This window comes from Oncorhynchus kisutch, linkage group LG8 (assembly GCF_002021735.2).
Source record: "Oncorhynchus kisutch isolate 150728-3 linkage group LG8, Okis_V2, whole genome shotgun sequence".
In the NCBI taxonomy this organism is placed as follows: Eukaryota; Metazoa; Chordata; class Actinopteri; order Salmoniformes; family Salmonidae; genus Oncorhynchus; species Oncorhynchus kisutch.
The window spans coordinates 68,611,283-68,625,790 of record NC_034181.2 but is presented as its reverse complement, the minus strand read 5'-3'; the positions used below and the strand labels follow the sequence as shown (position 1 = coordinate 68,625,790).

At 44.5% G+C, this 14,508-nt stretch overlaps 1 protein-coding gene across 2 annotated transcripts; it reads right to left on the bottom strand.

Moving 5' to 3' along the window:
* Positions 1–104: 104 nt before the first annotated feature.
* On the bottom strand, positions 105–14,336 carry mthfsd (methenyltetrahydrofolate synthetase domain containing). 2 transcript variants are annotated; one of them, XM_020488990.2, is made up of 8 exons: positions 14,121–14,336; positions 13,864–13,967; positions 4,895–5,008; positions 4,435–4,548; positions 2,942–3,032; positions 2,710–2,822; positions 2,452–2,577; positions 105–1,403 (listed from the first exon to the last, which is right to left on the bottom strand). In XM_020488990.2, exons 1-8 carry the CDS (start codon positions 14,146–14,148, stop codon positions 486–488), a joined length of 1,608 nt encoding a protein of 535 aa, XP_020344579.2. In that variant the 5' UTR covers positions 14,149–14,336; the 3' UTR covers positions 105–485. The 2 variants fall into 2 exon arrangements, with proteins under 2 accessions (XP_020344579.2, XP_020344578.2); XM_020488989.2 differs by lacking the exon at positions 4,895–5,008 and adding an exon at positions 4,725–4,838 and having other exon boundaries at positions 14,121–14,324.
* Between the last annotated feature and the right edge of the window lie 172 nt (positions 14,337–14,508).

Genomic DNA, 14,508 nt, shown 5'->3' with positions numbered 1-14,508 from the left:
ACAGTACTGACAGACTAGCGGTGTGTGGTGTGTACACAGGTCATCATTTGACAGTCATATGTTGATTAGTCCTGGGTTTTGAGTTATAAAGAAGACAAAAATGGTTAAAACTATGAACTCAAAGTATGGTTTATTTAGTACACAAAATATCCTGTGAATTTCGATGGCATTACATGTAGGGCATTAAACATTGCCCCTGCACAAAGAGACTAACAGGGAAACCTCCAACCTCTCCTTCCTTTGTGACTGACAGACAGGCCTGCCAGTGTGGATGAAACTTCTGTATAAGAACATTTCAAATGTAAATAGGGTTACGTGTTATCAATACCAACACTAAAAACCATAACGACAAACCAAACTCTGCTTAAGGCATTAAACATATTTTCACACTTCACATTGGTACAGTGAAGGTATCATCCTTCCCTTTCATGAAACACAGCCTTTTCTTTCTGCTGGCTTGGCTTCTGTACAGAGATGGACGGCAGTTACTCGTTATGGTTGAGCTCCTGCTTGGGGGAATCTGCCTCTGCTTCACTCGTACTCCCTCTACTTTCTCTAGCTGTATTTTTGGGGCCTGTATTTGGTCTGGACCTCCGGTTGCTTGGACCTGGCCTCCTGCCTCCCCTCTGGCTCTTGGCCAGCTCAGCCTGCAGGTCGTGGCCGTTCAGGGAGAGCCCCTCCAGGGCGGCCAGGGCCTGGTCTGCAGCCTGGGGGTCTAAGTAGTCCAGGAAGGCCCGGTGCTGAGCACCCTGCCACGTGAGACGGATGGGGGCTGCCTCCCTCTCCCGGAGAGCAGTCTTCAGCTCGCTGACACGCAGCCCGGCAGGGATGCCCCCCAGGTACACTGTGGTCACGGTCAAGGGGGGCCTGCGCTCATGGGGCTCGCCACCTTCCTCCCTGCCCTCTTGCCTGACCCCATCCCTGTCCCCCTCTCTTCCCCTCCCCCTGGCCCCCTCCCGGCCTCCTCCTCTGCCTCTCCCCCTACTTCCATCTCTGCCCCCCTCACGGAAGCCCCCATTGCGGAATCCCCTGACCCTCCTACCGCCTTCTCTACCTCCCTCCTGACCTCCTTCCCCGTCACCATCCCTACCCCCCTCTCTGTCCCCCTCCCTCCTCACTCTTGGTGGGCGTCGTCTGGGTTTCTGCTCAGTCTCCTCCCTGGACTCCCCGTTGGGGTCCCTCTCAGAGTCCTCTTGGGTGTTCCGTCTAGGCCTGCGCCTGGGCTCACGCCGGGGTCTATCACCCTCTGACCTGGGCTCTCTGTCCCTCCGGGGCTCCCTCCTGGCCCTCTCCCTGGGCTGCGGGGGAGGGTGGGTCCCCAGGGTCACGTCCTTCCCTTGCTCCTCCTCCAAGGCCCGGAGCTTCTTCAGCACAGGGATCCTCTCCAGCATCTCAGTGTTCAGCTGCAGGTATACAACAGGACAGGCTCAGGGCTGCTCAAGATCATATCACAGCAGGGCTGCTCAAGGTTATATCACAGCAGGGCTGGTCAAGACCAGCAAAGGCACTGGGTTAAGGGCAGCCCAGCTCTGCGTCATGCCAAGAAGAATGGAGTTTAGTAAAGTGATGGGGTATAAACACAATCAAGAAAGCTGATGTTTGGTGCCTGCTCATGCCGTTCTAGGTGACCATGCAAATGTTCAGAGCATGCTAGATAGCTTATGAACTACACCAAAACCCATGCATGACTAGACTACTCGACAAACCTCAAAGGGCACAACAACCAACACAACAGTACTCCATAACAACACATCCATGCTTACAGTACATGAATGCAGAGGAAACAGACTGACAGTCTTCAGGAGTGCTGATAACCTCTCTGACCGCATCATCTTTATTGTGGGGGGGATATTCCACTTCCCTAGTAAGCTATATAAAGACAGCTCTCTGATTTCCCAGGGCAGAGCATGTCTGCTAAGGCTGTGATGGCAGCTGCGCCTGTACAGGATATAATGGTCTATTGTTTTTACCTTGGCCCCGGTGCCCTCTCTTTAACTGGGCCCTACACAGCCAGGCTGGCCCGGTGGAGAGGCCTTTGATGATCAGACATGGCCTTCCTGTCTACGAGGTCAGCGTGGGTCCTCAGGACGGGCATGGCTGTCTTAAGGGACCCCAGAGGTAGCACGTGTGTGTGCGCGCATGTGTGTGTAATGGGTATACTTCTACGGGAAGGTGAGCAAACAAAGCTCAAGTAACACGGTTTGAGGTGCAGCCAAAAGTCACTGGAAAACTACAGAAGATGGGCGCAACTTTAGCCTCACTTTGAAAGCTGTTTTCTAGCTCAAATCATTGAGGTTTCAGCCACTCATCAACATACAGCAACTAATAGCAGTCGTATGAGTAAAACCAGCAGCTGTAGCTAGCAGCAGCAACAGTAGTTAGAACAACTGCATAGGCAATGGAATGAATCATATTGAGCGACAGTAAACTGGGTGAGATTTAGTGTTGTACCTTAGTCCAGATGATGCCCTGGGGCTTGGGGCGTTGGCAGTCTGTCTTGATGACTCTGGTCGGGGTGAGGATGTAGTCCACAGTGATGTCATGGCTCTCAATCAGATCCTCTGGGATGTCAACAACCTGTAGAAATACACAGACATCAAGCACAGATACACATGGCAAAATAATAGGAATCTGGAGCATGAAGCAACATTAATTTAGGTTAAGACCAAACACAGTGTGTGACTTCATGTTGTGGGATAACAGGCTAACCTGGCAGTCATGGACGATAGTAACCACCACAGTGGATTCCGTCACAGCCCCCATGCAGAGCATCATGGCATACTCCATGTCAGCAAAGCCCTCTCCTTTACCTATCCGGTAACCTGTGGAGAAAGGAGAGATGAGATTAATCCTAACAGTATGGGTGTTGGTGCTGAGCCGGAACATTCCTGGACCAGGGTAGGTGTCCACTGCCCATAGAGTTCTTTCTGCGGGCTCTCACCTTTCTCAGACACGGCCACAGAGCCAACCACCAGAAGATCCACCTGAACCTTGGAATCCAGGCCCACAGGAACGCTGAACTCCTTCACTCCCTGGTGAAGAAACAAAGAAAAGAAAGAAAGAAGAAAAGAGTAAGAAAGAAAAAAGTGAGAACAGGTGCACCAGATCACAAGAAACATAGGATTCAAACATTTTAAATTTGAAACCTGACACTCCAACTAGTCTGGGAACAAAGCATTTGGTCTTCTATGGTGGATTCACCAAGTTGTACAGAGTGACAGCATGTTTATGGCGATAATGAATGGGAAGTGGTGAATGAAGGAGGTAAAGTGAGATATTGAATCCATGTGCACTGGGGCTGGATGGAGTGGGATAGGTAGAGCGCCGTCGGGGTGGGTGTTGGGTGAGAAGTAGTGTTGAGCGATTAGTGCTTTTTGAGGTTGGTTCAGTTTATTACTACAAAATTACCACAATTTTGGATTTAGGTTTTGATCATTAAAAAACAAACATGAAATGCCCTATGCATTATGTGCGTTGAATGCTGTAACAGAATACAACTAATAAAAGTCCCATGGTGTTAGTGACTGCTTATCACTTATTAACCAGCAGTTCACATGACTTTAATTAAACATTTTCAGTTGTGTATATTATATTAGATTACTTTATTATTTAATTCCAAGTCATCCTCTCATCGCCATAGAGCTGCTGCCTATATCACTATCTCAGTAGGTCTTCAAAGTCAATAAAGCACCAAGCAACTGCTCTCTATGTATCCCCTCTTGATCGCACAGTTCGTGCTGATCTGATTCATCTCTAGAGAAACTACAACATCGCACAGTTCGTGCTGGATCTGATTCATCTCTAGAGAAACTACAAACATCGCACAGTTCGTGCTGATCTGATTAATCTCTAGAGAAACTACAACATCGCACAGTTGGTGCTGATCTGATTCATCTCTAGAGAAACTACAACATCGCGCAGTTGGTGCTGATCTGATTCATCTCTAGAGAAACTACAACATCGCACAGTTCGGCTGGATCTGATTCATCTCTAGAGAAACTACAACATCGCACAGTTGGTGCTGATCTGATTCATCTCTAGAGAAACTACAACATCGCACAGTTGGTGCTGATCTGATTCATCTCTAGAGAAACTACAACATCGCACAGTTCGGCTGGATCTGATTCATCTCTAGAGAAACTACAACATCGCACAGTTCGTGCTGGATCTGATTCATCTCTAGAGAAACTACAACATTGCACAGTTCGGGCTGGATCTGATTTATCTCTAGAGAAACTACAACATCGCACAGTTCGTGCTGGATCTGATTCATCTCTAGAGAAACTACAGCGCAATGAGCTCACAGAAAGAAAGAAAAAAGAACGAAATGGAATTCAAATAATTTAACTGAAGTCAATTAGTTGTTTAAAAAAACAAAAAAAGAACTGACATTTCATTTAATTACTCAGCACTAGTGAGAAGGGACTGACTCGCCTGCGAGGTGGAGCACACTCTCAGTTCTTCTTTGCTTGCTCCCTCAGGAGGGACAATCTTATTGAAGAGTCCTGTGCGAAGGCGAGGGGTCGGCACCAGCAGGGTTTTCCTCGCCTGGAAGCCAGAGGCCAGAGTTTAGTAAGATAAGAGAATATAAACCATAGACAGATGAGTAAAGGGCATCTAATACAAATAACCTAATTGCAGCACTCCATGGTTATGATCTGGTGATGAGACAACACTACTGAACCAATGGCCCAGGCTCATGGCGGCCTGTGACCCAGGGCTACCTGCAGCACGGCCAGCCTCGCCCCTTCCAGCGGCTTGTCAGGGTCCACCTTCACCTCGTCAGTCTCATTGAATACCTGCAGCTCCGACACCTTGGCGCAGGCAGTGTGGGCACCCTGGGGGCAGAGAGGGGGAGAGGGGGTAAGGAGAGAGGATGCGAGTGCACACTTACATCCAGGGTGATGTAGCGTGCCTGCTGCTGGGGTCGGTCTGGGTTCACTTTGACCGTCTGGCTGGACTTGAACTCCTGCAGGGCTGAGAGACGGTCACAGGCCGGGACCGCACCCTGACCGCATAGACAACCACATACAGCAAGACAAGCACGCACACACACACACACACAAAGGACAAAGGGTTCAAAAGCATGTGTGTGCCACTGTTAACCTATTTTGACCAGTAGACTTGACTAAAATATAGATTTTAAAACAGGTCAAAGACAAAGGAACTATGATAGCTACTAGCTTACAATATGACATATCTAATAAGGTAGTTAGGCTAGCTATAGCCTGAAGAACCCAAGTTTAATTGCATAGAATTCTACTTCGGCGGAAATGAGCATTTGGATCAGGAAAGCTTCCTCTCACAACTCTACATACCGGTTGTCTGTCTGGTTGGTCCTTTTCAGGTAGGAATGTGTGACAAAACATCTACAGAGTAGCGGTATCAACCTGACCTTCCGTGTGCTAGTCGTCTGTATATTGTTTGTATTTTCAATAATGATGCAATTTGCACGTGACAAAACACTTGTACAATATGGCAGAGCGTAACCAACGACAAACACTTAGATAATTGTGAGAAAACGTGCTCGAGTTGACTGAAGGTACGGCAAATAGGTCTGGCAGCACAACCGATCAGCAAACATACTGAACATTTAGAAATTATGTGACTAAACAGAATTAAAAGGAGGAACTACACTATGAAACAAAAAAATTATAGTAAAAAGCTTTGAAGCACCTTAAACGAAAATTGGGGCAGAAAGGTACACTCGGCTCCATCCTTCATTGAATCAGATGGCTCATTCATCACAAAACCCACAGATATTGGCAACTTTTTTTTTTCAGTGGCAAGATTAGCAAATGCTTCACATTTGTACAACAAGTACAACTGACCAAATTATGAAAGACGAACATTGGTGCCAGAAGAAATGGCAGCAGTTTCACTGGCGCCCAACCAATTGTGCTATGATGTGTTTTTTTCACGTTATTTATAACTTATTTTGTACATAATGTTTCTGCAACCGTATCTTAAAGCAAAAAATAGCTTCTGGATATCAGGACAGAGATCACTCACCTCGGATTAGATGAAGATTTTTTTCTTCAACAAGCAAGACATTCTCCAAACACCCAGCAGGGCCGACATCCACGTTATTTGCAAGAGGAAGCGACGCAGGTACAGAGGACAAAGAGCCGGATGCCTGGTCAGGACCCGGAAAAGGCGAGTGGGAAAGCTGAGATTACCGTCAATACTACTCGCCAACGTGCAATCATTGGACAATAAACTAGACGAGGTACGATCACGAATATCCTACCAACGGGACATCAAATACTGTAATATCCTATGTTTCACGGAATCGTGGCTGAACGACGACATGGATATTCAGCTAGCGGGATAAACGCTGCACCGGCAAGGTAGAACAGCACTCTCCAGTAAGACGGGGGAGGGGGGGGATCTGTGCATATTTGTAAACAGCAGCTGGTGCACGAAATCCAAGGAAGTCTCTAGATTTTGCTCGCCTGAAGTAGAGTATATTGTGATAAATTGCAGGCCACACTACTTGCCTAGAGTTTTCAGCTATACTTTCGTGGCTGTTTATTTACCACCACAGACCACTGCTTCTGCCTACCACCGCTCAGTCAGAAACTTAGATACTTAGAAACTTGTATGCCCAGTCAGATTATATGCAACGCAGGACACGCTAGATAATATCTAGTAATATCATCAACCATGTGTAGTTAACTAGTGATTATGATTGATTGATTTTTATAAGATAAGATTAATGCTAGCTAGCAACTTACCTTGGCTTACTGCATTCGCGTAACAGTCTCCTTGTGGAGTGCAATGAGAGAGAGGCAGGTCGTTATTGCGTTGGACTAGTTAACTGTAAGGTTGCAAGATTGGATCCCCCGAGCTGACATGGTGAAAATCTGTCGTTCTGCCCTTGAACGAGGCAGTTAACCCACCGTTCCTAGGCAGCCATTGAAAATAAGAATGTGTTAACGGACTTGCCTAGTTAAATAAAGGTATATATAAAAAAATATGCATCCAAAAATACCGATTTCCGATTGTTATGAAAACCTGAAATCGGCCCTAATTAATCGGCCATTCCGATTAATCGGTCGACCTCTAATCTCTATTGTACTCCACACTGCCCTTTCCCACCTGGACAAAAGGAACACTTACGTGAGAATACTATTCATTGACGACAGCTCAGCGTTCAACACCATAGTACCCTCAAAGCTCATCACTAAACTAAGGATCCTGGGACTAAACACCTCCCTCTGCAACTGGATCCTGGACTTCCTGACGGGTCACCCCCAGGTGGTGAGGGTAGGTAGCAACACATCTGGCACGCTGATCCTCAACACCGGCGCTCCCCAGAGGTGCGTGCTCAGTCCCCTCCTGTACTCCCTGTTCACCCACGACTGCATGGCCAGGCACGACTCCAACACTATCATTAAGTTTGCAGACGACACAACAGTGGTAGGCCTGATCACCGACAACGACAAGAAAACCAAAAGGGAGGAAGTCAGAGACCTGGCCAGGTGGTGCCAGAATAACAACCTAACCCTCAACGTAACCAAGATTTAGGAGATTATTGTGGACTACGGGAAAAGGAGGACCGAGCACGCCCCCATTCTCATCAACGGGGCAATAGTGGAGCAAGTTGAGAGCTTTAAGTTCCTTGGTGTCCACATCAACAACAAACTAGACTGATCCAAACACATCAAGACAGTCGTGAAGAGGGCACGACAAAGCCTATTCCCCCTCGGGAAACTAAAAAGATTTGGCATGGGTCCTGAGATCCTCAAAAGGTTCTACATCTGCAACACCGAGAGCACTGGTTGCATCATTCCCTGGTACGGCAACTGCTCGGCCTCTGACCGCAAGGCACTACAGAGGGTAGTGCGTACGGCCCAGTACATCACTGGGGCTAAGCTGCCTGCCATCCAGGACCTCTACACCAGGTGGTGTCAGAGGAAGGCCCTAAAAATGTTCAAAGACAACCAGCCACCACAGTAATAGACTGTTCTCTTTACGACCGCATGGCAAGCAGAATGCCAAGTCTCGGACAAAAAGGCTTCTCAACAGTTTTTACCCCCAAGCCATAAGATTCCTGAACAGGTATGGCTACCCGGACTATTTGCATTGTGTGCCTCCCCCAACCCCTCTTTTTACGCTGCTGCTACCCTCTGATGGGCAAAAAAGTATTTAGTCAGCCACCAATTGTGCAAGTTCTCCCACTTAAAAAGATGAGAGGCCTGTAATTTTCATCATAGCATAGGTACACTTCAACTATGACAGACAAAATGAGAAAAGAAAATCCAGAAAATCACATTGTAGGATTTTTTATGATTTTATTTGCAAATTATGGTAGAAAATAAGAATTTGGTCAATAACAAAAGTTTATCTCAAGACTTTGTTACATACCCTTTGTTGGCAATGACAGAGGTCAAACGTTTTCGGTAAGTCTTCACAAGGTTTTCACACACTGTTGCTGGTATTTTGGCCCATTCCTCCATGCAGATCTCCTCTAGAGCAGTGATGTTTTGGGGCTGTTGCTGGGCAACACGGACTTTCAACTCCCTCCAAAGATTTTCTATGGGGTTGAGATCTGGAGACTGGCTAGGCCACTCCATGACCTTGAAATGCTTCTTACGAAGCCACACCTTCGTTGCCCGGGCGGTGTGTTTGGGATCATTGTCATGTTAAAAGACCCAGCCACGTTTCATCTTCAATGCCCTTGCTGATGGAAGGAGGTTTTCACTCAAAATCTCACGATACATGGCCCCATTCATTCTTTCCTTTACACGGATCAGTCGTCCTGGTCCCTTTGCAGAAAAACAGCCCCAAAGCATGATGTTTCCACCCCCATGCTTCACAGTAGGTATGGTGTTCTTTGGATGCAACTCAGCATTCTTTGTCCTACCAAAAAGTTATATTTTGGTTTCATCTGACCATATGACATTCTCCCAATCTTCTTCTGGATCATCCAAATGCTCTCTAGCAAACTTCAGATGGGCCTGGACATGTACTGGCTTAAGCAGGGGGACACATCTCGCACTGCAGGATTTGAGTCCCTGGCGGCGTAGTCTGTTACTGTCCCCCCCCCGTGTGGTTCTGGGATTTTTGCTCACCGTTCTTGTGATCATTTTGACCCCACGGGGTGAGATCTTGGGAGATTATCAGTGGTCTTGTATGTCTTCCATTTCCTAATAATTGCTCCCACAGTTGATTTCTTCAAACCAAGCTGCTTACCTATTGCAGATTCAGTCTTCCCAGCCTGGTGCAGGTCTAGAATTTTGTTTCTGGTGTCCTTTGACAGCTCTTTGGTCTTGGCCATAGTGGAGTTTGGAGTGTGACTGTGAGGTTGTGGACAGGTGTCTTTTATACTGATAACAAGCTCAAACAGGTGCCATTAATACAGGTAGCGAGTGGAGGACAGAGGAGCCTCCTTAACTTCTTGGATATAGGGGGCGCTCTTTTAATTTATGGATAAAAAAACGTGTCCGTTTTAAGCGCAATATTTTGTCACGAAAAGATGCTCGACTATGCATATAATTGGCAGCTTTGGAAAGATATTATCTGTGAGTGCCACAGAACTCATGCTACAGGCGAAACCAAGATGAAACTTTAACCAGGAAATGGGCAGAATTTTTGAGGCTCTGTTTTCCATTGTCTCCTTATATGGCTGTGAATGCGCTGGGAATGAGCCTGCCCTTTCTATCGTTTCTCCAAGGTGTCTGCAGCATTGTGACGTATTTGTAGGCATATCATTGGAAGATTGGCCATAAGAGACTACATTTACCAGGGGTCCGCCCGGTGTCCTTTGTCTAAATTGGTGCGTAATCTACAAGCTGCACGCAGTCATCCAGTGATTGAGAGGAGAGAGGAGGCTTTCAACGAACGATATATCATGAAGAGATATGTGAAAAACACCTTGAGGATTGATTCTAAACAATGTTTACCATGTTTCAGTCGATATTATGGAGTTAATTTGGAAAAAAGTTAGGCGTTTTGATGACAGATTATTTTTTTTTTTTTATCTTTTAGGAAAAACTGAGCATTTGCTATCTAACTGAGAGTCTCCTCATTGAAAACATCTGAAGTTCTTCAAAGGTAAATTATTTTATTTGAATGATTTTCTGGTTTTTGTGAAAATGTTGCCCGCTGATGCTAACGCTAAATGCTACGCTAGCTATCAATACTGTTACACAAATGCTTGTTTTGCTATGGTTGAGAAGCATATTTTGAAAATCTGAGATGACAGTGTTGTTAACAAAAGGCTAAGCTTGAGATCTAGCATATTAATTTCATTTCATTTGCGATTTTCATGAATAGTTAACGTTGTGTTATGCTAATGAGCTGCGGGGATAATTACACTCCTGGATACAGGTTTTTTTCGTAGCTAAACGTGATGAACAAAACAGAGCGATTTGTCCTAAACAAAGAATCTTTTTGGAAAAACTGAACATTTGCTATCTAACTGAGAGTCTCCTCATTGAAAACATCTAAAGTTCTTCAAAGGTAAATTATTTTATTTGAATGATTTTCTGGTTTTTGTGAAAATGTTGCCCGCTGATGCTAACGCTAAATGCTACGCTAGCTATCAATACGGTTACACAAATGCTTGTTTTGCTATGGTTGAGAAGCATATTTTGAAAATCTGAGATGACAGTGTTGTTAACAAAAAGGCTAAGCTTGAGAGCTAGCATATTCATTTCATTTCATTTGCGATTTTCATGAATAGTTAACGTTGCGTTATGGTAATGAGCTTGAGGCTGTATTCACGATCCCGGATCCGGGATGGCTCGACGCAAGAAGTTAAGAAGAAGTTACAAGTCTGTGAGAGCCAGAAATCTTGCTTGTTTGTAGGTGACCAAATACTTATTTTCCACCATAATTTGCAAATAAATTCATAAAAAATCCTACAATGTGATTATCTGGATTTCCCCCCCATTTTGTTTTTCATAGTTGAAGTCTACCTATGATGAAAATTACAGGCCTCTCATCTTTTTAAGTGGGAGAACTTGCACAATTGGTGGCTGACTAAATACGTTTTTTGCCCCACTGTATGCATAGTCACTTTAACTTTACATTCATGTACATACTTCCTCAATTGGGCCGACCAACCAGTGCTCCCGCACATTGGCTAACCGGGCTATCTGCATTGTGCCCCGCCACCCGCCAACCCCTCTTTTACGCTACTGCTACTCTCTGTTCATCATATATGCATAGTCACTTTAACCATATCTACATGTACATACTACCTCAATCAGCCTGACTAACCGGTGTCTGTATGTAGCCTCGCTACTTTTATAGCTTCGCTACTCGCCTGTCTTTTTACTGTTGTTTTATTTCTTTACCTAACTATTGTTCACCTAATACCTTTTTTGCACTATTGGTTAGAGCCTGTAAGTAAGCATTTCACTGTAAGGTTTACACCTGTTGTATTCAGCGCACGTGACAAACTTTGATTTTATTTGTAATTTTCACTTCTGTAAAGTGAGTGTGGAAGAGGTGAAACATGTATTGTTGTCTATCAACAATGACAAGGCGTTTGACAACTTGGATGGAAAATTAATGAGGATAATAGCGGACACTGTTGCCACTCCTCCTGGATGGAAGCAAAAGTAATTCAGCTACCCAAGAATAGTAAAGCCCACTTACTGGCTCAAACAGCCAACCAATCAGCCTGTTAGTAAACTTTGGAAAAAAATTGTGTTTGACCAGATACAATACTATTTTACAGGAAACAATTGACAGCATACTTTCAGCAAGATTATAGGGAATGACATTCAACAAGCACAGCACTTACACAAATGAGGGATGACTGGCTGAGAAAAATAGATGATAAAAATATTATGGGGGCTGTTTTGTTAGACTTCAGTGCAGCTTTTGATATTATCGATCAGTCTGCTGCTAGAAAAACATATGTGTATATACACCTCAGCGACTACAGCGACTGAAATGACTGCAACACTTAAAGAGCTGTGGAAAGTTTCAGAATGGGTAGCAAGGAATAGGTTAGTCCTAAATATTTCAAAAACTAAAAGCATTGTATTTGGGGAAATTCATTCAGTAAACCCTAAACCTCATCTATATCTTGTAATGAATAATATGGAAATTGAGCAGGTTGAGTTGACTAAACTACTTGGAGTAACCCTAGATTGTAAGTGGTCGTGGTCAAAACATGTTGCTACAACAGTTGCTAAAATTCTTTACAACGCTATCAAAAAGGCATGTCCTACAGGCCCTAATTTTGTCGCCCCTGGACTACTGCGCAGTCATGTGGTCAGGTGATAATAACATGCATGTCAATCTCTCCTGGCTCAAAGTGGAGGAGAGATTGGCTTCATCACTACTTATAAGTATTGACAAGCTGAATGCACCGAGCTGTCTGTTTAAACTACTAGCACAGAGCTCGGACACCCATGCATACCCCACAAGACATGCCACCAGAAGTCTCGTCACAGTCCCCAAGTCCAGAACAGACTATGGGAGGCGCACAGTACTACATAGAGCCATGACTACATGAAACTCCATTCCACATTAGGTAACTGATGCAAGCAGCAGAATCAGATTTAAAAAAACATAAAAATACCCCTTATGAAACAGCAGGTACTCTGAAGAGACCCACAAGTACAGACAAGCATACACACACAAATGCTAGCACACGCACTCTACACACACATACATTGTAATATGGCTGTATGGTGGTATTATACATTTTGTATTGTAGATATGTAGTGGCGTAATAATTTTATATAAAACCCTCTTAGGCCTCACCCCTTCATCTGAGATATCTACTGTAGCCCTCATCCTCCACCTGTTCTGCCAGTCACATTCTGTTAAATGCCCCCGAAACACACACATCCCTGGGTTGCTCGTATTTTCAGTTCGCTGCAGCTAGCGACTGGAACGAGCTGCAAACACTCAAACTGGACAGTTTTATCTCAATCTCTTAATTCAAAGACTCAATCATGGACACTTTCACTGGCAGTTATGGCTTCTTTGTGTGATGTTTTATTGTCTCTACCTTCTTGCCCTTTGTGCTGTTGTCTGTGCCCAATAATGTGTGCATCATATTTTGTGCTGCTACCTACCATGTGTTGCTACCATGCTGTGTTGTCATGTGTTGCTGGCTTGCTATGTGGACAAGCCAGCAACACATCTCTTTAGGTCTGTCTTTATGTAGTGTTGTCTCGTGTCTTGATGTGTGTTTTGTCCTATAATTTATTTTTAATTCCAGCCCCCATCCCCGCAGGAGACCTTTTGCCTTTTGGTAGGCCATCATTATAAATAAGAACTTGTTCTTAACTGACTTGCCTAGTTTTAAAAATAATGTATTGTTTTATCTTTTGTTTTGTGTGAGATGTAAGTGCCTTAATGTGTTTGGACCCCAGGAAGAGTAACTGGTGCCTTGGCAGAAGCTAATGGGGATCCCTAATAAATACCAATGCATTCGGCTATTGTTAACATATTGTGCAAAAAGTCGGGTAAACAACACTTTCCTGTTGATACCGGATCTCAACCTCCTAAAGCCAAAAGGAACAACAGCATGTACAGCCGGTAAAGTGTAAATATTATTTTCTTCAACATTGTCTTGTAGAGACTACGGAGTCTTTTCTACAGCTACTTTCAGACTGGTGTCATGGAGTAACCATGGTAGCAGTCTGATGTTTAGGTAAGGCTAGCTAGAGACATTTATTAGTGCAGACCAATGGCTGTGGAGAGCGCACAATGAACATTTTACAATACATTTCAAAATGGCTATATGGGACCTTACCAGCAGCACATGCAAAATACAAATTGAAACTACTGACAAGAGGGTTCAAACCTATTTTGACAAATACTAAGAGGGTTAGCTTTAGGAATAATTCTATCAAATTGCAGTACACGGAACCTCCAGAAATGCCCTACCTTAAAATTGGGGATTCTGTTGTGCACAGGCCTTGGAAAGTTTGCAAGATTCTTAGCTTCAATGTAATCCCAAACTTTCTCTCGGATGTCCCATTTCGTGGCCCCTAAACAGAAAACAATTCACATGCTTGATGAAATGACCGTTTTGAAGAAAGGGTAATGTAAATCGCAACTTCATAACGGCAACGGCTAGGCTACCATCCATTGGCATGCGTTAGCATTAGTGACTTTACACTAAACACGCAGCAATCATTTACCGGGATTAATCGTAATAACGGCCTCCATTGTCCTCTAGTCGAAGATGCAGAAAATTGTCACAATTTTACTGACGATTAGTCAAACTATCACAAAGTGACCACAGATTGATTTGCGCACGTGGGAATTCTGTAACATTGTAGCAACAGCTGCTTGTCAGCGATGTTTTTTTTCTGTATGGTAGCTCGGAAAGGCCAAACCTTACACCGTCAAAAGCAAACATGGGATGCATTCATTAGCCGATTGTTACAAAACGTTTAACGCAAGCAACCGTAACTAACGGGGAATGACATTCCTAAATTTATCCAATAGAAACTCGTTTTAGAACGTTTTGCAACTGTTTGGACTAATGATTGCACATGTCGACTCTCAATTGACAAATTCGAGACA